Source organism: Piliocolobus tephrosceles, chromosome 18 (genome assembly GCF_002776525.5).
Source record: "Piliocolobus tephrosceles isolate RC106 chromosome 18, ASM277652v3, whole genome shotgun sequence".
Taxonomy (NCBI): domain Eukaryota; kingdom Metazoa; phylum Chordata; class Mammalia; order Primates; family Cercopithecidae; genus Piliocolobus; species Piliocolobus tephrosceles.
The window spans coordinates 21050234-21077949 of record NC_045451.1 but is presented as its reverse complement, the minus strand read 5'-3'; the positions used below and the strand labels follow the sequence as shown (position 1 = coordinate 21077949).

At 46.3% G+C, this 27716-nt stretch overlaps 1 protein-coding gene and 1 long non-coding RNA gene across 2 annotated transcripts in view; one reads left to right on the top strand and one right to left on the bottom strand.

The window, feature by feature from the left end:
* Positions 1-180: 180 nt before the first annotated feature.
* LOC111546862 lies at positions 181-23547 on the top strand. Its single transcript, XR_002732952.1, has 3 exons — positions 181-269; positions 6730-6837; positions 22971-23547. It is a non-coding gene; the product is annotated as an uncharacterized LOC111546862 (long non-coding RNA).
* ALPK2 (alpha kinase 2) overlaps positions 18259-27716 on the bottom strand; it is a 133376-nt gene continuing 123918 nt past the window's right edge. The window contains exon 13 of the mRNA XM_023218343.2: positions 18259-19050. Coding sequence (XP_023074111.2) covers positions 18834-19050 — 217 coding nt within the window. The 3' untranslated portion in view covers positions 18259-18833. The remainder of the gene's footprint in view (positions 19051-27716) is intronic.

Genomic DNA, 27716 nt, shown 5'->3' with positions numbered 1-27716 from the left:
GCGACTTTTCTAGGAGTGGAAGGGCAATAGGCAGGGCACGGGCATGTCGGGGGAGGGGGGGGGGGCTCCGCAGGTGCCACCAGGTAAATCTTGGTCTCCTCGGATTGACATCACCTGGTGCATGCCTGATTAATCTTCACCTTCCCGGGTGTCAGCTGCATTCTCGCACACACGGGAAGAGTTGGTGGTGAAGAAGAACCCGGAAGTGAACCATCCTGCCTCCGTTCGTCCAAACAGAAACGTCCGTGTTGAATATGCCTGGCTTCCAGGTATCCCTTTTCTATTGGCATAGCTGCTGGCACCACCTGTGCAAGCTTCCAGCTTGCTTATCTAGGCTTGAAGCTTAATTTTTCAGGCTGCTTTTTATGAAAAGGATACCCTTACCAAGGACTCCTTTACCCTCATTAACTCCTAAATAATTCCTTTTTAGCTCCTGTATCACAGAGACACTTTTTTGGCTCCTGTATCGCAGAGACGCTTTTCTGGGAAGAGCTGCCTACCAGCCCCCGACAGAATGGCGTCAAGTGCGTCATTCTTAATGAACCCAAGGCCTGGTTTACTATTTGGTGAGGTGTCTGTGCTGCGAGATTCATTTCCTGCCAAGGTCCTCTGCTCATTTCTCAAAGTCATTCAGGCGAGGCTGCCCCACTGGGGAGACTCGGGGTTCTCCTTTTACTCTGAGGAAGTGTCAGAAGTCCGTCCTTTCTGAAAGTCACTGGCAGGGAGGAAACTCGGACAGCGCCGTTGCCTCAGCTGTGAAAGGATTTTCCTTTCCAGTAGGAGAATTATTTTCTTTCCAGGAGGAGAATTATTCCAAGAAGCTCACCTGCAAACGCAGCTGCTGGCCATCTTCAAGTGATGTGTGGAGGATTAGAGAGGCCAGGGCAGAGCTGGGGTTCCAGCTGGGAAATATAAGGATATAACTAAGCTTCTGGCAGGAGGGGTCAGCTGTGAGCTGTATTCAGGTTCCAAGGGAACTAGCCAGGAAGGGGTGCCCCTGGGCCTCTTTGGCTAGACCATCCCAGCTCATCCACCCCTACAGCAGAGGCCCAACCTGCCCAAAGCCACCCTCTTTTTTTTTTTTTTTTTTTTTTGAGACGGAGTTTTGCTCCTGTTGCCCAGGCTGGAGTGCAACGGCACGATCTCAGCTCACGGTAACCTCCGCCTTCCAGGTTCAAGCGAATCTCCTGCCTCAGCCTCCCTAGTAGCTGGGATTACAGACATGTGCCACCACGCCCGGCTAATTTTGTATTTTTACAAATACAAAATTTAGAGACAAAGTTTCTCCATGTTGGTCAGGCTGGTCTCGAACTCCCAGCCTCAGGTGATCCACCCGCCTCGGCCTCCCAAAGTGCTGGGATTACAGGCATGAGCCACCATGCCCGGCAAGACACCCTCTTTCATGCAGGAGAATTCTTACTGCATACGGACCGTGTGCAGCGTCCTGGGCCTACGGAGATAAAATGTGTTCCTGTCTTTAGAAGACTAGAGATTCAACTAGGTAATTACACCCAAATGTGAGGAGATGGAAGTGCCGGGGCCCTGAGGGCAGAGGCTTGGGAGCCCAAAGGAAGACTTCCTGGAGGAGGTGACGTCCAAGTGGAGACTTGGAAGATAAGTAGAAATTCTTATATTCAGACCTAAAGGAGAGAAGAGTCCTGGCTTAGTTTCTCAAGTGCCACTGCCTAAAATGCTTTTAAAAGGGAGCAAGTTTTTTGCTGTTTTTAATAGCAGGTAAACAGTAAAGCAAAGCAAACAGCCCTTGAGACCTAGAAGAGGGTGGGAAAGTGGGACGAAAACACAGAAGGAAGACGTGGGAGGCAAAAAAGAAAAAAAAAAAACCCACAACCCCAGGAAAGTGACCAGCAGCACCAGCAGCACCCGGTCGGGGGCGGGGCGGGGAACGGCTGTGAAAAATGCAGATTACCTGGGCCACCCCAGACCCATTAAATCAGAAGCTGTGAGGATGGGGCCTGCAATCTGTGTGTTAACAAATCCTCCAGGTGATTCTGATACCTGCTCAAGTTTAGAGCCGCTGGGCTGTAAGCCTGGGACATAGCAGTTCTCATTAGTGTTTAATGAGAGTGATGAGGGAATCAATTAGCCAATTACTCTACCTTGGAAAAGAGAGGAGCAGTGCGTTCTCAGCCTTGGCTGCACATTAAAAGCACCCTGAGAGCTTTCAAAAATCCCAAGGCCTGGGCCATGCCCCAGACCAATTACATAAGAATCTCTAAGGGGTACCCAGGCACTGACATTTTTAAAACACACTAGGTGATTCTAATGTGCAGCCAACACCCAGCACCACAGCAGTAAAAGAAGACATTGGGTTGGACACAGTGGCTCACACCTGTAATCCCAGCACTTTGGGAGGTCGAGGCAGGCAGATCACTTGAGGTTAAAAGTTCAAGACCAGCCTGGCCAACATTGTGAAACCCCATCTCTACTAAATACAAAAATTAGCCAGACATGGTGGTGTATCCCTGTAATCCTAGCTACTCGGGAGACCGAGGCAGGAGAATTGCTTGAACTCAGGAGGCGGAGGTTGCAGTGAGCTGAGATTGCGCCATTGCACTCCAGCCTGGGCAACAGAGCAAGACTCTGTCTCAATAAACAAACAAAGAATTAGCATGGTGTGGTGGCTGCTATGCACTTGTAGTCCCAGCTACTCGAGAGGCTGAGATGGGAGGATTGCTTGAGCACAGGGAGGTTGAGGCTGCAGCCATGATCACACTAATCTGGGCGACAGAGGGGACCTTGTCTCAGAAAAAGAAAAAGAAAAAAAAAAAGCGTCAGCAATACATTCTGTTTTGAATGGCTTAGATAACTTTATTTTATTTTTTAAAATACATTTATTTCACTAGCTTTTGGGGTACAATTGGTTTTTGGTTATATGAATGAATTGTACAGTGGTGAAGTCTGAGAATTTAGCACAACCATCACCTGAGTAATGTACAGTGTACCCGATATGGAGTTTTTTCTCCCTCACCCTCCCACCCTCCTTCTGAGTCTCTAAAGTCCATTATATCACTCTGTATGTCTTTCCTTACCCATAGCTTAGCTCCCACTTGTTAGTGAGAACATGTGGTATTTGGTTTTCCACTCCTGACTTACTTCACTTAGAATAATGGCCTCCAGCTCCATCCAGTTGTTGCAAAAGTCATTATATTTCATTCTTTCTTATGGCTGAGTAGTATTCCTTGGTGTATATATATCATATTTTCTTTATCTTTGGTCGATGGGCACTTAGGTTGGTTCCATATCTTTGCAATTGTGAATTGTACGGCAATCAACATACGTGTACAGGTGTCTTTTTGATATAGTGACTTATTTTTCTTTGGGTAGATACCCAGTAGTGGGATTGCTGGATCGAATGGTAGACCTACTTTTAGAGAATTTTATTTTAGACGGAATGGCATACATAGGAGTGCATATCAAGTAACAAGTGATTTAGAGAAAATAGAGCTGCTTTTTTTTTTTTTTTTTTAAATATCCTATAATAAAAAATCTGAAAGCCGAGAGCCTAGAACTGGAACAGCGGCCTCATAATGTCTTCAGCAATCTGGGCTCCTTCTAGATGACCACTCTAGAAGGGTGGCCCTCAGAGCCACAGTGTAACTACTAGAGCTATCCCATTCATGTCCCAGGAAGGAAAAACTTAAAGAATGAGGGACAAAAAAGAGTAGCTGCTCTCTTGTTTAACCTTCTCTAAGGAATGCTCCTGGAAGCCCCAACCAGAGACTTAAACGTTGAGAGCTCATTGGTCAGGACTGTGACACATGACTACCCTCAACTGCAAGGGAGTCTGGGAAATGCAGTATTGTAACTGAGCACCTTGCCATTGAGAGCAATATTGGGTTCTGTTATTAAGGAAGAAGTGGGAAATGGATATTGGATAGAGAGAATGAAGATTGGGTAAGTAGCCACCAGTCCGTTTCTGTATTAGTCAGAGTTCTCCAGAGAAACAGAATAAGATATTTCTATAAATAGATGTATAATAAGGCATTGCTTACATGATGATGGAGGCTGAGAAGTCCCACAATCTTCTGTCTGAAAGCTGGAGACCCAGGAAAGCAGCTTGCATAGCTGGAAGGCCTGAGAGGTGAAGAGTCAATGAGGTCAATTCTAATCTGATCTGAAGACCTCAGAATCAGGAGTTCTGAAGCTGGTGTCCCAGCTCAACTCAGTCAGACAGAAAGGGAATCTAACCTTCTTCCACCGTTTTGTTCTATTCAGGCCCTCAATGGATTGGACAAGGCCCACCCACACTGGGGAGGGTCATCTGCTTTTCTCAGTTCACCGACTCAAATGCTAATATCTTCCATGAACAGCTTCACAGACATACCAGAAATAATGTTTAAGGAGATACATGGGCATCTTGTGGTCCCGCCAAGTTGACATATAAAAATCAACCATCACAGTGTCACAAAAATCTTCCTTGGATGTTCATGGATGAATGATTTAGGGGGGTTTGTGCTACAGAACCATATTAGACTCAAAACTAGAAGAGAACTTTCCCAGAAAGCTGTAAGGCATTTAATTAATAAAAACTGCTGTGTCTACACTTTCCTTCTTTGACTGGGTAGTGGTGGTGGTAGGGAGGGTGGTCAAGATGAGTAGGGGTGACAGAGAGAGACAGAAAGAGACTAATCAGAGAAGTCACCAGGATTCTGGGGAGGGGTTTAAAGTTATAAAGAGGTGGGCACTTTTTTCAAGGATTCACAATGAATCAGTGATCTAGGGGGTAGAACCTGGAGAGAACAGAGATCTGCTGTGACAAGGAGGAATTTTGTTTCTGCAAAGAGTGAGTGGAGGGTTAATCTGGACTCTGAGTCATGAGGAATAGAAACCCAGCTTCAAGTATATTTAGCAAAAAAGGAATTTATTGTCTAACCTAATTGAATAGTATGAGGAGTATGTAGAATTCAGGCATGGCTCGATCTAGGTGAAAGAACCTCCAAGCTACGGCTTCAGTTATCACCTCTCAGGTGATCCTTGGTTCAGAAGAGCCCTTAGGCAATCTACTGTGTTCCCTGTTTGTGCTTTTGTGGCCTGTCATGGTGAGCAAGTCCGCTGGAATTCTCAGGTAGCAGGAAATAGAGAGACACATAATATCAATGTTTTCATGCAAGCATAATGCCCTTATTTAAGGGAAGCAGTAGTGAGGGGTGTTCATTTCCTACATATTAGGCAAGTCCAGCTGGATTCTTATGGTGTGGGGCTATTTGCCCTTCCCTGACACTCTGTGGTCTCTTCTCTGAACCAGCTAATGTGATTTGTTAGCTGTTATTGATTGTTTTGTGTTTTTTTTTTTTTTTTTCTGAGTCGAAGTCTCGCTCTGTCACCCAGGCTGGAGTGCAGTGGTGCATCTCGGCTCACTGCAACCTCTGCGTCCTGGGTTCAAGTGATTCTCCTGCCTCAACCTCCTGAGAAACTGGGATTACAGGTGCACGCCACCACGCCTGGCTAATTTTTTTTAAAAAAAATATTTTTAGTAGAGATAGGGTTTCACCACGTTGACCAGGCTGGTCTTGAACTCCTGACCTCAAGTGATCCACCTACCTCAGCCTCCCAAAGTGCTGGAATTATAGGCATGAGTCACCACGCCCGGCCTGTTGTTGATTTTTATACATTAAAAAAATAGAATTAAATGTTTTCAGCCATGAAACATCAGTCCACTGATGGGATACCCAGACGTGGAGAAACTCTAAAGACAGGCTTCTAGAGAGAGGAAAACAGTGCATCATCTAGCAGGCTTTCTGCACATCTCTCGTTCTGGCTAATGGTTCCAGGCAGCTATTTTTGTATTGTTTGCTTGTCCTGTCTTTGTTCTTTTCATCTTATAGGTACCCATAGCATATCAGGGCCTCAATGGGGCAACAGAAATGCACATATGAATAAACAAGCAATAATCCTGGCCCTGAAAGGCAGCTCATAATATGCTCGCCCGTATCTGCCTAGGCCTTCCGCCTGCAGAGCCGAGGCAGCCTGACTGCCCCACCAGGACTGGCATCTCTTTGCCTGTTGCTTGCATTGGCTTTCAGAAGCCTCTCTGCCTACACACAGGTGGCAAAAGTGCCAGATCCTCCTCCAGTGATGGACGGGCGTCAGTGCATAGAGCCTCACTCCCGGGGAGAAACTGAGATGCATGCTCTTCACTGGCATGCACGGGTCCCAGGGGCCCGCCGTGGTAATAGCCCCTCTAGAGGCTGCTGGCCTCCTCCTCTATCTCTCTTCCCCACCTACTGTGCTTCCTACGATCACCTCCCAAATAAATAGCTGCCATGCAAACCCTTGTCAGCGGCTCTGCTTCTGAGGGAACCCAACCCAGGACAACCCCTGATGTCTTCTGGAGACCCCGTGAACAGCATGAAGGCACCATAAGCAAAGCACGCCCAGGGCATGTGCAGGGGAGCACGGAGAAGGTGACCCGAGAAGGGGGCTGGAGCAAGTGAGAGATGTGACCTGGGGCAAAGCGAAGGCAGGGCATTCCTGGCAGATGCAATTGCAAGAACAGGGCTGTGAAGGGCTGAAATGGCGCTTGAGGCAAGATGATGGCTTGGAATTGTGTTATTTGTGATTTTCTTTTTTCCCCTCTTCCTCATATGAACTGCTCTGGGACTCGGGAGCAGAGATGTGATATAGCCTTGAGGAGCAATGGATAGTAGGAGTGGAAAAGACAGCACAAAACAAAGTACAGAAGGTTTAAAATTATTTTTCCCAAAACAGGCTTCTTGGAATCAAGGATGAAGCAGAGCACGGAAGCTTCTCTTCCTGCCCAGGGAGGAGACACAGGAGGGTCACAGGGCCAGGCGCAGCACAGAGCACAGGGAAAAGGTAGGACGTTAGAACCTTTGGCGTGGGGATGCTGGCACACCCTGCAGGCCTGGGTGGTTGCTGTGGAACATTTATCAGAATTTTATTGTAATTATGACTTTTGCAATGAAAAGTAATGGCAAAAACCGCAACTACTTTTGCACCAACCTAATAGAAGCTACATTCACTATTTACCTGGGCACTGTGGGGTGATACTTCCGTGGCAGCTTGACTGCTCAGGCCCGTGGAGTGTCCAGGAGAGGATGTCCAGACGCCCCGCCCCCATGCTGAGACTGGGCCCCTTCCAGTGCCACATGGCCAAGGCGATAACCCTCTTCCTCAGAGCTGCATCAGGGTATGAGAGGCCCTCGATGGTGGTGGAAACCCACCACCCAGACCCCACACAGGCTAAATCTGAAGAGTGCTGGTAAGGTTTGGCTGTGTCTCCACCCAAATCTCATCTTGAATTGTAGCTCCCACAGTTGCCACATGTTGTGGGTGGGAGATAATTGAATCATTGGGGTGGTTTCTCCTATCCTGTTCTCATGGTAGTGAATAAGTCTCATGCGATCTGATGGTTTTATAAGGGGAAACCCCTTTCACTTGGTTTTCACTCTCTCTTTGCCAGCCACCATGTAAGATGTGTCTTTGTTCTTCCCTCACCTTCCGCCATGAGTGTGAGGCCTCCCCAGCCACATGGAACTGTGAATCTATTAAACCTCCTTTTCTTTATAACTAACCCAGTCTCTGGTATGCCTTTACCAGTAGCATGAAAACAGACTAAGACAAGTGCCAACCTGTCTGGGCAAGATGCCAGCTCTGTACAAGGTGAAGGAAATGACAACTCACAACATGGGGAGAAAGTAACGACCTTTGAATCACCCCCTCATGCTGTGCACAAAGGCCTGCTCATTGTATGTGAATCTACAGATGATATAAATACATGCATATATATTACATAAAAGCTCTGAGATTCGCTTTTTAGTTGTCTGAGCATGAATGTGACAATTCAGTTGAGCTGCTCTGCAATAAGGATGAAAGGATAAAATTAGAACCAATTAAAGTTACTTGATAAAACATCTCATAAGCACCACAGAAAATCCAATGTTAAGTAATGGGGTGATCTGACATGTGAAGTCTTGCTGTCTCATCCCCAGTGCAGAGAGAATAAATGGGCTGGAGCTCTGAGGCCTGAGAGGTCGGTGGCCAGCTTGAGGGTAGTGACAGTAGGACCCTAGAAGAAAGGAGAGGTCAGCTAAGATGGATGGAGGAGTCGCTTTTGGGTATCCCCTCCTGTGCTTTGATATTTTTCCCAGAGGTTGCTGGGGCTTATCTTTGGGGTGCATCAACAAAAATATCCTTCCTAGAAGATGGAGTGAGGGATAAAGTACCCAACAGTCAGGAGATGTGATTTCAGATGCTGGCTTGGCCACTGAGTCATGAACAACTCCTGGTAAACTCCCTGAACATCTCTGCATGGAGTTCCCTCATTTGGAAAGTGGGATTAAGATGCCTGAATTATTCTCCTGAATTATTGCCAAGCTTTAACTGCTTAATCCACTTTTATTTATTTATTTATTTATTTTTTGAGACAGAGTCTTGCTCTTTTGCCCAGGCTGGCATGATCTTGGATCACTGCAACCTCTGCCTCCTGAGTTTAAGTGATTCTCATTCCTCAGCCTCTGGAGTAGCTGGGATTACAGGCACATGCCACCACACCTGGCTATTTTTTGTATTTTTAGGAGAGACTGGCTTTCACCATTTTAGCCAGGCTGGTCTCGAATTCCTGACCTCAGGTGATCCCAGAACCTCGGCCTCCCAAAGTTCTGGGATTACAGGCGTGAACCACCGTGCCCGGCCTTAATCCACATTTGGAAGGATTAACAGCTCCTCACAAATGGAGGAGGCCAGCATTAGGTTATCAGCACCAACATCTCCGCCGCCACCACTCTTAGGGCCATGCTGTCTGGTAATCTACGGGAAGAGATGCAGGAGTGATCCTCCCAGGCAAGTCTGCATCGCAAGAGTCATGTTTCTTGAGATACAACATTTCCACCCAGAAGTTTGACTTTATCCTTTACCAAAGGATAAAGAGAGCGTTTTGTGATAGTGGAGCATTTTGGTGCCCTGACCTCAAATCACATAAGCAACGGTTTATTGTACCCATGAGCAGGCCTGGATCTGCAAGGAATGTACTTCCTTACATTTAAAAAAGTGATGTTCTTTGTATCACCTGCATTTTGGCAGAACTGGACATTGCAGGAAAATAAGCTTGAATGTAGGCTTCTTCCCTGGAATGTTTTGCATCTAAATAACTGCTTTAGGCCAGGCGCGGTGGTTCATGCCTGTAATCCCAGCACTTTGGAAGGCTAAAGCCCGGGTGGATCACCTGAGGACAGGAGTTTGAGACCAGCTTGGTCAACCTGAGGAAACCCCGTCTCCATTAGAAATACAAAAATTTTCCAGGTGTGGTGGTGTGTGCCTGTAATCCCAGCTACTCAGGAGGATGAGGCACAAGAATCGCTTGAACCCGGAAGGTGGAGGTTGCAGTGAGCCAAAATTGTGCCACTGCACTCCAGCCTGGACAACAGAGATACTCTGTCTCAAAAAAAACAAAAATAAAAAATAAAAATCTAAATAACTGCTTTAGTTATTCCTTTTCCAGAATGCTGGGCCTGGAGGTCTTCCTTGGTGACTTGGTCAAGGATAAGCACTTAAACGGAGGTATCCCCATGTGTGTTGTACTGGTCACTTATGTCACCAAATCTCAGGGAAAGATTGGTGAAGATGGAGATAATACTTCTGTAAGCTTTGACCATAGCTACATGCAACTTGAATATAAGCAAGGGGTCCACATGAGCCAGTTCCCTGTATAAAGTTGCACCAAATCCCAGCACCCAATGTAATTAAAAATCAGTCCAAAATCTCTATGTCCAGGTTACATCCCAGACCGATTCAACCAGAAGCTCTGGGGTGGGGCCTAGCATCATTCTTTTCTTTTCTGTTTTTGTTTAGTTTTTGAGACAAGGTCTTGCTCTGTCACCCAGACTGGAGTGCATAGCTCACTGAAGCCTCAAACTCCTGTGCTCAAGTGATTGTCCTGCCTCAACTTCCTGAGTAACTGGGACTACAGGCACACACCACTATGCCTGGCTAATGTTTTGGTGTTTTGTAGAGATGGAGTCTTACTATGTTGCCCAGGCTGGTCTCGAACTCCTGGCCTCAAGTGATCTGCCTTCCTCAGCCTCACAAAATGCTAGCCACCATGCCTGACCCTGGCATCATTATTTTCTGACACTCCCTGATAGTCCAATGCCCAGCTAAGATTTAGAAAGACTGATGTAGTGGGTTGAAGGGGCAAGGACTGTTTGAGAAAGTGACATTTGAATGAAGATATAAAAAATAAGGAGAGATCCAAGAAAAAAGTTTCAGAAAAGTGCCAAATAAAAGTAAAAACTGAGATGCTTATTCCAGTAATTCAATGAAAAATGCCATATTTGCCTTTTACAACTACTCTTTTTTTTTTTTTGACTGGATCTCGCTCTGTTGCCCAGGCTGGAGCACAGTGGTGTGATCTCAGCTCACTGTAGCTTTGACCTCCCGAGCTCAAGCCATCCTCCCACCTCAGCCTCCTGAGTAACTGGGACTACAAGCACATGCCACCATGCCTGGCTATTTTTTTATCTTTTCTAGAGACCGGGGTCTTATCATGTTGCCCAGGCTGATGCTGACTCCAGGGCTCAAGAGATCCGCCTGCCTTGGCCTCCCAAAGCGCTGGGATTACAGGTGTGAGCCACCATGCCTGGCCTAAAACTTCTTATTCTTTAGAAAATACTGGCATAAGGACCAAAGATAACGCCCAGTATCCCCAGACATGATGGCTAGCCTAACCTCACGATTCAAACTGACCAGAAGGATCTTTCTAAGGAGGAGCCTCCTCTTCCTCCAAGATATTTAAAATAGGGCTTGATGGAAGAGAATTTTGCTTGATTGGGGTTTTCAGGATGCCATCTGCTACATAAAATGAATATACAGGGCATTGGGGCTCTAGGAGGTGGAATTGCTTGGGCGGAGTAAAAGGTAGGGGTAAGTAGATTCATCTCATTAAGTCCTGTGCGAGGCGGTTTTTCTTCCTCATCTCAAGCCCACCACCGGGAGGGAGAGAGGAGGAAGGTAATTCATGGACACAGAACCACACCTAATTTAAACTCCTGGTCTGCTGTGGCAAGGGATTTGTTTGACTTATTGATTTCCTGTAACACAGACTTAGAAACAATAGTAAATACTGCATTGATCTTCAAGAGCATATCATAAGGCACTATTAGCAAGATGTGCAAACACAGACATAAGTAATAACAAGCCAAAACTCTCTCCTGGGAAGCCATAACGGTGCCAAGGGAACCAACTTTTTAAAGTGAAAATTTCTTTTGATTGTTAGAAATGTCTGAGGCTACCTGCGAACAGTAACTCCCACAGCTGAAACGCATCTGCCTGACAGAGATGCCTGGATTTTCCTAGCACGAGCTGCTCTCTGCTGTCCCCCTTCAGCCGGCTGCTACCCTGTAGACCCCTGAGGAGGCTCTGTCAAGAAGGAAGTTTCCAGATGCTGGAATGGATCAGCCCAGTTTGGTTTCTGCTTTGTCCTTTCTCCCTTCTGTCTCTGGGTATCTCAGTCTGTTTGGGCCGCTATAACAAAATACCATAGACTGGGTAATTTAAATTACCCAGAAATTTGTTTCTCTCCATTCTGGAGGCTGAGAAGCCCAAGATCAAGGTACTGACAGATTTGGTGTCTGGACAGGGCTGGCTTCCTGGACCATAGATGGTGTCTTCTCAATGTTATCTCATATAGTGGGAGAGATGAGGGGTTTCTCTGGGGCCTCTTTTATAAGGGCACTAATCCCATTCATGAATGCTCCACTTTCCTGACCTAATCACCTCCCAGAGGCCCCGTCTCCTAATACCATCACCTTGGGGGCGAGGATTTCAACATATGCACTTTATGGGGGACATAGACATTTAGTCCATTGCACTGGGTCATTCACGCCTTTTCAGGATTTGCTTCTGAGCCCCTCTAGACCTGTGCCTTGCTGGTGTCCCAGTGCCCTCTCCTGCTTGTTGGTCCAGAGATGCCTCTTGTGGTCAGGAACCCTGCTCTCTGCTCCTCCATCCTGCCTCCTGTCTGGGCAAGTACTATGCTCTCCAGCTTCCAGATGTTCAGCCCGTGCCCGTGGCTGAACCCCAGTGCCCTGTGAAGTCCACAGAAATAAGCCTGGACCCCTGACCAATCAGAAAAGCCCCTGCCTTAAGTATGCCCCCAGCCTGCTCCTCCTTCTTCGTGGCTTGATGTAATATCTCCCCTGTTTCAGGCCTGAAACATCTTCTTAGTCTTGCTTCTGAACAATGGTTCTTGAGAGTCACCCCATAGCGGCTACCTTCCTTTCTTCTCTTTGCTGATCTTTTACCTTCCTTTATTCCCTGCTCAAAATTCTCCTTTTTCTGAAAGATGGAAGATAGAAGAGCAGCAGGAAGCTGGAAGAGCTATTGATCAAAGCTGCATTTACCTAAAAACAGCATGGGGATGAAGCAGAGAGATTAAGTAATTCTCCAAACACACGTAGCTGGTGTCAGAATCAAGACTGGAGCCCAGCAGTTTTATTCAGAGACTAGGTACCTTAGTCTCACGATGCTGCCTTCCCGCTTTAGAAGACTCTTCAAGTCTATTATCTCATGCTAAGGATCTAAAGAAGCCAGAGATTTTAACCAAATCAAATTGCCATAAGCAAGAACCTCTACCTCTCCACCAGAGAACACCAGCATGGATGGGTCAGATGTATTCATCCAGTGAACAAATGTTCATTAGAGAGTGCAATGTGCCAAGCATCTCTAGGTATTGGGATGCAGCAGTAAATAAACCAGAAAAAAACCATATCCTGTGCACAGAAAACTTACATTCTGGTGTGGGGAAGATGGACAATTAAAAAAAAAAAAAATAGGCCGGGCGCGGTGGCTCAAGCCTGTAATCCCAGCACTTTGGGAGGCCGAGACGGGCAGATCACGAGGTCAGGAGATCGAGACCATCCTGGCTAGCACGGTGAAACCCCGTCTCTACTAAAAAATATACAAAAAACTAGCCGGGCAAGGTGGCGGGCGCCTGTAGTCCCAGCTACTCAGAAGACTGAGGCAGGAGAATGGCATGAACCCGGGAGGCGGAGCTTGCAGTGAGCTGAGATCCGGCCACTGCACTCCAGCTTGGGCGACAGAGCGAGACTCCGTCTCAAAAAAAAAAAAAAAAAAAAAGTATATGATGTCACATGATAATAAAGGCTAAAGAAATAAAGGTGGGGCCGGGCACAGTGGCTCACGCTTGTAATCCCGGTACTTTGGGAGGCCGAGTGGGTGGATCACGAGGTCAAGAGATCGAAACCATCCTGGCCAACATGGGGAAATCCTATCTCTATGAAAAATACAAAATTTAGCTGGATGTGGTGGCGCATGAAAGGGGAAAGGTCAGGGCAAAGCGGGCAGTGGAGATGAGGTGTCTCAGTAGAATGATCTCTGATGCTTCTGGGCCCTGCAATGGGAGCTGATAGATGGACTTTTCTTGATTGTATGTAATCAAAACCACGTGACTTTTGAAAAAGTCTCTGAGATGATTTCTATCTGGGACTGTGTGGGCCTCATGGAAAATAGAATTTTAAAAATGATTGATGTATTGGCACAATTAGTGCTTGTAAATATTTGTTCATCGCATCGTGAAATTGAAGGCTGTGCCCAGTGATCTCACAGATGAAACTGGCTTCCATCTTGCCTCGCAGCTTTTACAAAATAGCAATAGCAGGCTCTCAGAGGGTTTCAGATCTGCCAGAGCAAAGAGTTGGAAGATATATCCTGTGCTGGGAGGCATGAGAGGTTTTTGTGTCTCTTTGCTTTTTTTTTTTTTTTTAAGTAGTTAAGTTCAAGCACATCTGCAGATCTAAATGGGGGAGAAATGCTGTCCTGTTCACTTTGGCATCTGTGGTCAAAAGGAGCAGAACATCCACCAGGAAAACAAGCCAAGACCGGGTTGTTGGTTAGGCCCCTCCCAGCTGCATCCAGTTGATCACATGCCTGATACACGCACAAAACCATATGTCTATTTATAATAGAAGAGAGAGCACTTTATAATTCGAAAATAATTGTTGCTTCTTTGGGTATTCTCTATCATAAAACTCTATTGAAACTCCCTGCTATTATGAAGCTTGTCAGAGGCGTGACTGAGAGGCATTGGTACAAGAAAAGAACCTGAGATATGAATACCAGCTAGCCAGCCATGCATCCAAAACCAGGACGTTCCAGATAGGATGCCCACTGGCAAGAAGTCATCATTTCCCTGCCATTCTCATTCGCGAGAAACGTGCTGTTGAAAACACAGGCCCGTTGTAGTGAAGCTTTAATTTGTTTTTCTGATCCGCCCATCAGGGAGCTCCATGGTTGAGCCCTGCCGGAGACTAAGTCATATATGTAAATGACCACCCTGCAGGCACCAGAAAGGGACACAATCCCCAGCTGGATCCACAGGGCCTCCTGGCCCAGTCCCTGGGTTGCGCATTCATTGTATTTGGTCTTCCTAACACAGCACATTTATGAAGACAAATGGGAAAATCAAGAGAACTGGATGTGTTCCAAACTGAACCAAAACAACGTCAATAAGCATGGGCGTTTCTGAGCCTCTGGGACAACACCGTTGGTGTAAGAGAGCCCACTCCATGCTCACCCTGTTATTTGTCTGGGCAAGGAAAACAGCACTTTATCTCAGCACAGGTGGAGATGGATGGCTGGACAGATGGCCGTGACCATACACAAGGCCATCCCTACGCTCCCTGGCTGGGACAGATCCAACTATGAGATCTCCTTCTGTCCCTGTCCTCCAAACGTGTGGGGAATCTGTTTGTTTGTTTGTGTTTGTTTGTTTTTCTTTCTGAGACGGAGTTTTGCTCTGTTGCCCGTGCTGGAGTGCCGTTGTGCAATCTTGGCTTACTGCAACTTCCGCCTCCCACATTCAAGCAATTTTCCTGCCTCAGCCTCCCAAGTAGCTGGGATTATAGGCGCTTGCCACCATACCTCGCTAATTTTTGTTTTTTTTTAGTAGAGACAGAGCTTCACCATGTTGGCCAGGCTGGTCTTGAACTCCTGACCTCAGGTGATTCGCCCACCTTGCCCTCCCAAAGTGCTGGAATTACAGGAGTAAGCCACTGTGCCTGGCCCAAATGTTTTTAAACAGATGAAATCATGTTACAATAAACAATGAAGGGACTTCTAAAACGTCTAAGCATCTGTGAAAGGAGGCTGGGATGGCTCCATCCAAGAGAGGCACCCTGGGCTGACCGCAAAACATGAAATCTGGGAATAGGAAATCCTTTTCCTCCATTGTCTCTCCAAATGAAGATTCAAGGCCAGCTGGAGGGGAAATGGGGTGGCTTTATTCATCCTTTTCACAGGATGGCTTTGACTTTTCGTTTCATATCTTTCTGTAATTTGTTTTTAATTTTTCAGACTTGCGTTGACATTATTTTGATAATTACAAATCATTACCCAAGGAAGTACCCTAGTCTGTCAAGAAGGCCTTGGTTGCACCCACACTGAGATATAGCTAGATGATTAGACACACAGATAATGACTCCCATCAAATGTGCCCTGCACCTTTTGCTATTTTGGAACTTTCTAGAACTTCAATGCTAAACACATCTGTAAGATCTCTGTGGGCAAAGCAGTCTATAGGCTGCCTTGTAGAAAGATGAGCATTTTATAATCTGTTAGCCATGGGAACCACTTCAGCAGAAAGCCTAGAAAGGGCAGATTTTCTGAAAAAGATGACACGTGACTAAATGAAGTATTTTCTCCTTCAAATCCCTTTACAAAAGAAAAATCCCAATTGTGGTTCCTTTGTTATCAAAATCTGGTGCCTGAGAGTAGTATATAGTGTGTATAGTATATAGTGTATAGTATAGTGTGTATAGTTTGTATAGTAGTATATTGTGTGTGTGTGTATATATATATATATACCTACCATTGTGTGTGTGCATATACACTATATATGTATAAGTATATATAGTATATAAGTATATATAGTATATATACTATTGTATATATACATGATAGTATATATACTATATATGCTAATATATACTTACATATACATATATGCCATATATACATAATATATCTATAGTGTATATATACTTTATACTATTCTCAGGCACCAGATTTTGATAATAAAGGAAACACAAGTGGGATTTTTCATATATACACACATACACTATTCTCTAAGCATAAAAATACAAAAAAGTACAAATATATATATATATATATATTTTTTTTTTTTTTTTTTTCTTTTTTGAGACTGGGTCTCACTCCTTTGCCCAGGCTGTAGTGCAGTGGTGCGATCTCAGCTCACTGCAGCCTCTGCCTCCTGGGTTCAAGTGATTCTCCTGCCTCAGCCTCAGTAATCGTGATTATGGGTGCCCCCACGACACCCAACTAATTTCTGTATTTTTAGTAGAGACAGGGTTTCACCATGTTGGCCAGGCTGGTCTCGAACCCCTGACCTCAAGTGATCCACCCGCCTCGGCCTCCCAGAGTGCAGGGATTACAGACGTGAGCCACTGCGGCTGGCTAAGAATAGTATATTTTAAAGTAGAAGAAGCCAGGAGTCTTCTACTGAGAGCCAACCACCCCTCCGTGAGGGGGCTGCACACAGAAATCTCTGTGTTGGCAGCATTGCTTGTGGTGGGCGCCTCACATGGCACCTCCGTCCTGCTGTCAAGCTGCTGCCTCACACATCAGAACCCAGAAGTAGCCGGGCCTTCCCTTGGCCAGACTATCTGAACTCCAGGAGCCAAGGTACTCCTCTCAGCATTTCGGGGCCCTCCTGCCCATAGTCTAGACTGCCTCTTTGAGTATGGTCCTGGGCAGCCACAGGAGATCGCTAGAAAGTTTCACAGAAACACAGAATTCAGGCCCCACCACACACCTACCCAATCAGAACCTGCATATTCCCAAGATCCAGGGATTCCCGTGCCCCTTCAGGTTTGCGAAGCATCCGTCCTCCTGCTCAGAGGTGGCCCTACAATTCTCCCAGCTGTTAGCCAGCAGATGAAATCTGTCTTAAGAAACAGCAAACTATGGAAAAGGCCACATATTTATGATTCCAGCTATATGACATTCAGGAAAAAGCAAAACTATGAAGATAATGAAAAGATCAGTGATTGCCAGGGGTTGGGGGTTGGGGAAGGGAGGGATGAATCGGTGAAGCACTGGGGAATTTTAGAGCAGTGAAATTATTCTGTATGTTGCTATAATGGTAGATGCCTGTCATGATACATTTGCCCAAAACCCACAGCATGTACAACACCAGGAGTGAGCCCTAATGTAAACTATAAACTTTAATTAATAACAACATGTCGCGGTTGCTCACGTCTGTAATCCCAGGACTTTGGGAGGCCGAGGCAGGTGGATCACCTGAGGTCAGGAGATCGAGACTATCCTGGCTAACCTGGTGAAACCCCGTCTCTACTGAAAATACAAAAATTAGCCAGGTGTGGTGGCATGTGCCTGTAGTCCCAGTTACTCGGGAGGCTGAGGCAGGAGAATCGCTTGAACCCGGAAGGCAGAGGTTGCAGTGAGCCGAGATCGCCCCACTGCACTCCAGCCTGGGCGACAGAGCGAGACTCCATCTCAAAAAAAAAAAAAAAAAAAGTATCAATATTATCTCATCATTTGTAACAAACATACCACACTAATGCAAGATGTTTGCAACAGGGGAAGATCACAGAGTAGGGTGAGGAGACACAAGGGAAATCTCCACACTTTCTGCTCATTTTTGTGTAAATTTAAAGCCATTCTGAAAAAGTCTATTAATGAAACAACATTACCATGAACATTCCCATTAATGAAACAACAATGTTTTTGTTACAAATGGTTGGGGTAGCAGACGTTCTTAAGCACTTTGGGGCCCGTAAAGCGATCCCTGAGTTGCTACTGTATGGTTTGCTCTTGCCCAATTTCACATTTCACTGATGCAACCATCCTGCTTTATGGCTGGGCATGATCCAAACTGGTAGAGAAGGAGGCTCCGAGCGTCAGGAGACTCAAGTGGAATGAGAGCTGGGAGTGGTTAGAGATGCCAGGATCCCTGTGAACTGGTGCACCCCCACCAGGATTGGTGTGCATCTTCTGGCGCGATCCACCATCGGTCAGCCCTGGGTTTAGGAGGCTCGGGTTTAAGGAACAAAGTAGAAAGCGATGGAACCTAAGTTGTAATGTAAGAATGAGGGAAAAACACAGATGCAAATATTTTGTGCTCTAGGAAATATATTAGGAAACAACTAAATCCTGGAACAATGTAAAATATGGCACACATTCTAAAGAACAAGTGTCTATAATGAGACACACATCGTACACTTTTTGTTTAAATATGAATTTAATTAAACAGAAAATTGTAAGTGGCTGTGTGAATGATGAGAAAAGGCTTCACGTTACAGAGCTCACCTCCAGCAACAATAGCATATTAGACACCAGTGGAACAACTTGACCCAGTGAGCGAATTCGTGATTTCTGTTTACATCACAGCAGGATGTGTCTAGAAATCCCAGGTTAGGAGTGGGGGTGGGAATAATTTTGGCTGTGAACAGACTCTTCTCAGCACCAAGCCCTTGACAACACAACCACGTGCAAATACACAAATAGACACATGACTTGAGGTTGGTAAAAACGTTAAACGTGTATACAAAGAATGGACTGTCTTTGAGACCGATCGTCGATTCAATCTCCCCATCAACCTGGTCACAAATCCTGTTCTGAAATAATTTGAGTGAAGACAGCAGGTGATGGGTTTAGAGGCATTTGGCGCACAGTCAGCTGGGAATAAGGATTGCCACACACTCCCTGCAGGCTGTGTATTCTCTCCTGTGTGGCCTCAGATTTTCCCTGGCAAGACTGTGTGCTGCTAGCCAGTGGCCATTAGTTTACCGGGGATGTTAGGTTTTCTTTTCGCCTGGGGTCTCAGGCCCTGTCTTCTTCACTGCCGTAGAGTTTATCTGAACTCTGCTTTTCCCAGTGCTTGGCTTCTTCTGTTTCTGGCTGTTGTTTTGAAGGGATTTCAGTCCCAGCATTTTGCAATACTTGTTACACTGGTGTAGTGCTTTAAACTGATCAATGAAGGTCATGGAACAGTTGCCTTTAAATCCTTTGTACCTGTGAGTTTGGGTGGAAGGAAACAGCTTTTAAAAACAGGACACTTTCATCAGTTTAGAAACAAAAACTTGAAAGGGGAAACTAATGGTGCATGGAACATATATGAATTTCAGTTTTAGGTAAGAATGGCCACAGAATCGGGCGCGGTGGCTCACGCCTGTAATCCCAGCACTTTGGGAGGCCGAGGCAGGCGGATCACGAGGTCGGTAGATCAAGACCATCCTGGCTAACATGGTGAAACCTCGTCTCTACTAAAAAAACAAACAAACAAAAAATCAGCCGGGTGTGGTGGCACACGCCTGTAATCCCAGCTACTCGGGAGGGCAAGTCAGGAGAATCACTTGAACCCCGGAGGCGGAGGTTGCAGTGAGCCGAGATCGTGCCACTGCACTCCAGCTTGGGCGACAAAGCGGTCTCCAAAAAAAAAAAAAAATGGCCGCAGGATAGACACAACTATTAGTGAGGGTAAAAAATCAAAGACTGTGGAATTAAGTAAGAGCAAAGATCCGCTGGCATGTACAGTGAAGTTCAGAGACCTTAGAGTATCCAAGGGTCCCAGTTGCTCACGGTTGGAATGTACCAGCATTTTATTGCCCTGCTCCTCGTAGCCACAATGACCAGTGCTGGGCTATTTTGATAAAACATAGATCTCTTAGTGATTGAAAACCACCCCATCCCACCTAGAATTTCTAAATAAAGAATTTCAGAACTTTGGAACCAAAAGAAATTGTTTTGTTTAGACCCTTCAATTTACAGTTGAAGAAATTCAGGCTAAGAGGTCATGAGACTACCCCAAGAAAACAAAGCAAGTTGATGTAAGAGACAAGATTAGAATGAAGCTCTCTGAGTCTTTCTCCTACAGCAGAGTCAACCCCCTGGCAGCCCACTTTGTCCCCAGGAGAAGAAGAATTTTTGTCTCTGGCAGATCCTTTGTCTCCAGTAGACTCTAGAAGGCTCCATGCTGACCCCTTGGCCAGGAGTAGTTTCAGGGGTTGTTCCTCTTGGTTGGGACATTTAAATGCTTAAATTACAAACGGCCATGTTTTCACGTCCCAATTGTGGTAGGTTAGTGTGCTCCTTGAATGAACAGTTGCCCAGCCCCTGCGTCTCCCCAGCTATCTGCAAATGCACAAGAGATCCATCAAAAACCTGGTTGAAGGTGCCCTGGGTTCTGGGCAGAATGTCAAAGGGTAGTAGGCTATTGCAGCTTGTTTAGTAACTAGAACAGTGACCCTGCAGGTCTTCCTGCCAGTCACCAGAAAATCCCCAAATCCCATGCACACACTCAATCCAGTCACAGCTCCTCACAGAGTGTGCAGGAGGCCAGGTGAACATAGTGCCAGCCACATACCCTCCCCAATAAGTGGCATCTCCTTGAGATGTCCAAGGGTCCTCCTTGTCACCACAGATGAGCTCCTTTGTCAAAGGAATTTTCCTTCAACATGAATCCCATGGGGATAAACACTTTGAACCATCACATATGTAAACCTATAAGGTCCACGTTGGATCCACTCAGCCCCTCCCCATCAATGCATTCTCCACACTGCCACCAGAGTAACCTCTACAAAACCTAAGTCATGTCATCTCCTGCTTACAATCCCATTGCTGTTAAAACGAAGACAAAATTCCTGAACCTGCCTGTGATCCTGCACTGTCTGGCTGCATCTCCCAACCCATTGACCTCTTCAGCCATTAGAAGTGTCCAAGCTCCCTCCTCCCAAAAGTTTCTGCTTGCACTATTCCCCCTGCATGGGATGTTCCTTCCTCGTTTTTCTAGATAAGTCCTGCTCACTTTATTTATTTATGTATTTATGTATTTATTTTATTTATTGAGATGGAGTCTCATTCTTGTTGCCCAGGATGGAGTGCAATGGCGCAATCTCAGCTCATTACAACCTCTGCTTCCCAGGTTCAAGTGATTCTCCTGCCTCAGCCTCCCGAGTAGCTGGGATTACAGGCACCCACCACCCCACCTGGCTAATTTTTTTTTTTATAATAAAGTTGGGGTTTCACCATGTTGGCCAGGCTGGTCTTGAACTCCTCACCTCAGGTGATCCGCCCACCTCGGCCTCCGAAAGTCCTGGGATTGCAAGCGTGAGCCACCACGCCCAGCCCTTGCTCACTTTAAATTCTCAGCTCATTTGACCTTTCCAACCAAGTCACATCCCCCTGTCATAGACTCTCCTGAACTGTGCACCTCCTCTTTGTGGCACGGTCACACACACAGTCTGACATCTGTGAGTGGATGAGACGGTTAATTTCTATCTCTCCACTCACTGTAAATTCCGTGATGACAGAGGTCAACACTCTTTGCTCACCACTGTACCCCGACACCTAGTCCAGTGCTTAGTAAACCGCAGAAACTCAACAAATGGAGGATGATTGAAAAACAGAGTGGGATGCTTTTATTTTAGTGGTTGTTCAGAATGCATTTTCATTTGTCTATTCTTGTGTTGACCTGTATCAGTGCCGTGTACTTTAAAAATAAAGTCACATGGGAGGAAGGGACAGCAACTTTCCTCCCTCCCTTCTCTGGAGCGCACCTAGCCAAGCACTGTGCTTGAGGCTACGGATTCAACAGAGAACGTGCAAGACACTGACCCATGTTGTCCGGTGAAGAAGACAGACATTGAATCATTACAATGAAATATGATGAATACGATGCAGGGGAAGCACTGCCGGCTGGTGAGCCTGGACAGTAATTGGTGGGCTTAGTTTCTGTCAGTTTCCTGATGTCCAAAGTGTGAATAATAATAATGCCCACTGAGGCGGGTGGATCACGGGGTCAAGAAATCACAACCATCCTGGTCCATACGGTGAAACCCCAACCCTACTAAAAATACAAAACTTAGCTGAGTGCAGCGTCGGGCACCTGTCGTCCCAGTTACTCAGGAGGCTGAGGCAGGAAAATCATTTGAACCCAGGAGGCAGAGGTTGCAGCGAGACCAGATGGCGCCACTGCACTCCAGCCTGGCGACATAGTGAGCTTTGTCTCAAATAATAATAATAATATTAATAATAATAATAATGGCTATAGGGTTGTTGAGGCGATGAAATGAGAAAATCCATAGAAACCATGTAGCTCAGAGCGTAACACAGTAAAGAGTCAAATGATGTTGATCATGTCGTTGTTATAATTATCAACATTACAACTCATGCAACTGATGCGGGCTTCCTGTGGAAGAGACTTTGAAGCTGAGAGTCAAAGCTGAGGGATTTTCCAGGTAAAGGATAGGGGCAGAGGGTGCCTGGCACTCAGGACCAGTGACATGTAGGCCCCAGTACTAAACGAAAACAGGGGCTCCTTATTCAAAAAGTATTAAGAATTTCAAGACAACAAGCACAGAGCATTAAACCAAACACAGGGCCCTTCTGAGTGTGAGGTCCTGTGCACAAATTGCACATGCACGAAACTAGCCCTGCCCGGTGGGAGAGAGTGCTGGCCATGGTTGCTTAATAGGGCCAAAGGCAAACTGGCAAAAAGAAGTCTGTAATGCTGGTGTGATGCGGATTCTGTAGCTGATACCATTCAGGAAATCAGGCCTCCTTCATTGGCTGGTGGAAACTATAAAGGTCAACACACCTGGACTGAATGGGGAGAGTTTTTTCCCTATGCAATCCAAGCAGGGTTTTAAGCTCTTAAGGGCGTGAAAGGTTTCCTTCCTATGTGAAGCTAAAGCAGCAGCCTGTAGCTCCACCCTGCCGTGACTGTTACAAATCCAGCTGCCCGTCCTCCTCCTGGCAGGGGACCTGCTCTGCCCGTGGGATCCCACGGTCCATGGCCTTGTGAAAAATGACTTGGTTTCTAAAAGCCAAGCTTTCTCATTGAAGAAAAGGTCAACCAAAGAAAGGAGTCTGGCAGAGTGGGAAATCTTCTACTGCTAATGGTATCATTTTTACATCTCTATCTTCCTCTGCAGGAGCTCCCTGAAAGGCTGAAATGTCAGCCTGTCAACGTTTCCTGTGTGCCTGCGCACTCTCTCCTTGGTGGGACGTGGGGCCAGCGCAGCCTGCTCCGTCACACAGGATGGATGGCTTAATCCCACCTGCCGCTGGGGGCACCCGGGTCGCTTCACACCAACTTCTGAGCTCCTCAAACTGGGAATGTCACACGTGGGCAGGGGCAGCTTCCCTCTCTGAGCACATTGGAAACAAGTTCCGGTCATTTGCATCAGGACTGCCTCGAGGCTTTTCAAATTCAGACAACATCTGGTCTCTGCAGAGAAAAATAACTAATTCACACTGTGACCTCCCAGAAAGATCACCGCTTCGTCCTGAAGCACTCCCTTGCCAACAGGTGTTAATGCCAGGTAAAAAGAGAGCCCCTGTCTAATGGTCTCCACCTCTGGAATGGAAAAAGCTGAGCTGGGTCAAAGGAGCATGACTTCCAGGCAGCCCCTGGGTAGACTTCTTTCAGGAATCGGCCTCCTTCTCCACCTCCACTTAACCTCTTTCTTTAGACCCTCGCAGAAAGGCTGGAGTCAGGCAGCAGAGGCTCGGATGGCTGCTCCTGGGCATGGTGAGGCCAGAAAGCGAAGGGAGCTCTGCACCGTCTCGGAGACCGTTTCTCAGCCCTTAGCTACCTTCAAGCTCCAGCTGCAGTGGGCTCTCTCCACACCAAGAGAAGACATCTCTCCAACCTCCTCCTTACATCTTGAGAACTAGACACCCCTCTCAGAGTTAGGGGTGCGTGTGCCCATCTTCTCTCCACAGATTATGATCTCTCTCAGGACACTGCCTTATGCCCGCAACTCCTGTCCAGGGGAGGCTTTTCAATAAATGTTGAGGGAACAAATAAATGGGGACCAGCCCCATCCTCAGCACTACCTAGTCCTGGTCCTACTCTTGTCTCCACATCACATTTCTGAACGTCTCTTTCTCTAATTTTTGACCCTCACCTTGGCCTGTCAGACAATGTTGAACTTCCCTTTCCCTAGCTTTCTCAGGTGCAGACTTTTTTTTTGCTACCTAGCATTTACAGAAATTACAAATCTTCCTCCTTTCTCAATTTGGTCTCTGTCTCAGTCAGGATGTTGGGCTGCTGCTTTGACCCATTGTTCTCACAAACTGACAGCCATCACCAAGGCCATTGCCCTTGCCCAAGAAAAAAAATAGGGCAGCACCCTTCGTGTTCTTAGACTGATTACTCCAGATTCATTCAAAGGACATGAATTCAATGACATCAAGCTCTCCTCTACCCAAGCAATGGGAAATGCAGGTTTCCCTGCTTGTGACCCACCTTGCATGTGACATGTGCCACCTGCTGCCTCGAGGAATGAATCTGGAACTGCAGGACATCTCTCCAACAGGATCACCATTGCAGAAACGCACTATCCTTTTCATGTTGGATAGATGTAGGGGGCTGAGCAGCATCCTTGCCCACCCCATCCCCAAAGTCATGTCCTTCCCAGAACCTCAGAATGTGACCTCTTCTGGAAATCACATCATTACAGATGGAATTTCTTAAATGAGGTCACACTGGCGCAGGGGAGGCCCTCAATCCACTGTTACTGGTATCTCATAAGAAGATGACAAAAGACAGAGACACACAGGGGGAATACCATGTGATGTTGGAGACAGAGGTTAGAGAGCTGCGTCTATCAGACAAGGAACTACAAGGATTGCCAGCAAACCCGGAAGCCAGGGGAGAGGCATGGAACAGACCCTCCCTCAGATCCTGCAGAAGGAGCCAACCCTGCCAGCAACTTGATTTCAGTCTTCCAGCCCCCGGAACTGTGAGACAATCAATTTCTGTCATTATAAGGCTCTTGGTTCGTGGTCATTTGTTATGGCAGCCCTAGGAATCTAACACAATGGAATAAAGAATCTTGTATTTGAGATCTTTTTCAAATATTTTCATTTAAAAAAATCTTAACTCTATTGAATTTTACTAAATGGGTCTTTTTATTCTTAACCTTTAATTAGTATAATTTTTTAGCCTATCTCTTGGATGTGAATCTATCCATCCTCTCTCACAATCTCCAGAATTGGAACACTAAATTTACTCCACTAAACAGCATTGTAATCCCAGCACTTTGGGAGGCTGAAACAGGAGGATCGCTGGAGCCCAGGAGTGCAAGACCAGCCTGGGCAACATAGCGAGACCCTATTTCTACAAAACAAAATCAAAATATGAACAGCATTCAGTATAGTCTTTTCTCAACTATATACCCCCTGGATGAGAGTGGTCCCTACGAATGACCTCGAGACTCTGTTAAAATGCTGATTTGGATTCAGTGGGTCTAGAGTGGGGTGGAAGGTTTTGGCATTTCTACCAGGCTCTGAGGGGTATTGATGTCACTGGTCCAGGGACTCCCTCTCCTTTGAGCAACAAGGAGATAAACTACTCAAAGTGTTCAGTGATCTACACTCATCCCTATTTGACTTTGGAAATGTCTTTAAACTGGAACACAAGTATATCTTATGTTTATGAAGTTAGTGTCAAACAACCTGACAAAGTCACACTGAAACATCCCACCTGGGGAGGAGCTATGGAGGCTGTTTCCACAGTCCTGCCCTCACTCAGTAAAGATTTATTCAAGATTTGCTATGTGTTAGAAACTGTGCCAGGCTGATGTCCTGCTTAAAAACAACTCCTCTCTCCTCTCATCCTAATAATGAATGGCATAGCCTTTCAGACTCCCACAGAAATCACCAACTGATAGCAGCAGGGTGACTGCTCTCTCTCTCTGGGATCCGCTCACAACCCTGCTGGACAATGTATTGGCTCCAAAAACACCTGGAGAGCAGGGGTGGAGGAAAGTCACAGAAGCTTCCAGCCCTGGCTGAGTTGGAGAAACCAAAGTTCTTGGCTGGCTTAATAAAGGAAATGAAGACAGGCAAGGCAAACCTACTGAGAAGTTTTCCTGTACTTTGGTAACCCATTAGATGCCAACCAGAAGCTGCGTTGAAAACCTTGAGTTTGAGATCCTTTCTGAAGAAAATTTTCATGCAGAGGGAATGGCTACAAGGACAAGGAATTCGAGGTCAGGATGGGGGTGAAGAATTGAAACAAAGCCCTGGTCTGATGTGTGATGTGTGTGTGTAAAATAAAGCCAGGCTGGACTTAGGCTGTGCTAGAACAGACTGTCACCTGTGTGGAAAGGGAGGGACACTGGGGAGCTGTTTCCACCTGGAAACAGCAAGAGATTCCTGAAGTGCCACTCACACCCTTCATTTTTCATGTGTACTCATTGATTTCTTCATTGATCAGGCAGCAGCTGTGTGCCAAACACCGTAGGGGAACTAAAAGGGATTAATTAATAAGCAGAGTGGCACTTTCGCAAAAGCGGCCATCTTGGAGCAAGCTGTCACATCTCAGCGGGAGGAAGTTCTGTGGAAACCCAGAGGGTGCCATTTTCACACTGCTGAGCAGATTCCTACAAGATTTCCTAGATCAAAGACAGCTTGGGGTTTATCTGGCAGAGGGAACAGCATGGTAAGGTTCAGAGGCACGTTCTGAGCAAGAGCAGGCGTTCTGAGGGGAGATGCTGTCAGAGGATATGTGAAAAGGTTTCAAAGCCATGCTGTGCCATTTCTCCTGTGACATGCTGATTTCCAAAATATGTTCTCATGAGCAACAGTCCCACAGGAGTCTTTGAAATTCTGTGGTGTAAATGCTGTGAGAAATGCTATATGATATCTCTCCTAGGTTTGGTATGGGAGGTAGCTCACGCCTGTCATCCCAGCACTTTGAGAGGCCAAGGCGAGAGGACTGCTTGAACTCAGCAGTTCGAGACTAGCCTGGGCAACATAGTGAGACCTCACCCCTACAAAAAAAAGTTTAAAATAGCTGGGTGTGGTGGTGCATGCCTGTAGTTCCAGCTACTTGGGAGGATGAGGCAGGAGGATCACATGAGCCCAGGAGTTCCAGGCAGCAGTGAGCCGTGATCAGGACTCTACACTCCAGCCTGGACAACAGAGAAAGACCCTGTCTCAAAATAATCGTAATAATAATAATAATATCTTTCCTTGTCCCTAGGACATTCAAAATACACATCAGCTCTTCAAGGACCTTATGAAGTCTCACACTAAAGAAGCCTCCTGGCCGGGCGTGATGGCTCATGTCTATAATCCCAGCACTTTGGGAGGTCGAGGCTGGTGGATCATGAGGTAAGGATATTGAGACCATCCTGGCCCCATCTCTACTAAAAATACAAAAATTAGCTGGGCGTGGTGCCGTGTGCCTGTACTCTTAGCTACTCAGGAGGCCGAGGCAGGAGAATGGCTTGAACCCAGGAGGCAGAGGTTGCAGTGAGCCAAGATCGTGCCACTGCACTCCAGCCTGGGCGACAGAGTGAGACTCTGTCTCAAAAAAAGAAAAAAAAGGAAACCCCCTAAACCTTATTCAACCCAGGGTTTCCCAAAATTACTTGACAACAGAAATCTTGTTTCACATAATTACTTTGAAAAGCACTTTAAAAAATTCATGGAATTTTTGAGGGTGGGGATGTAGTAGCATAACCAGATCTGTGTTTTCTAGAGAAGTCCCCTGAGGACGTCTACAAGGTGACCTTCTCTTGGGGCAGGTGACCTTCAGCAACTGATCTTAACAAAATGCCATCTCAGCCACCACTACCCCTCCCTGGGCCAGTCAGGGGAGCCTTCAGGCAATTCGCCCCTGCTTTCCGCCTTGTCCAGGTGAGTGCAGGTCAGATCATGTCATG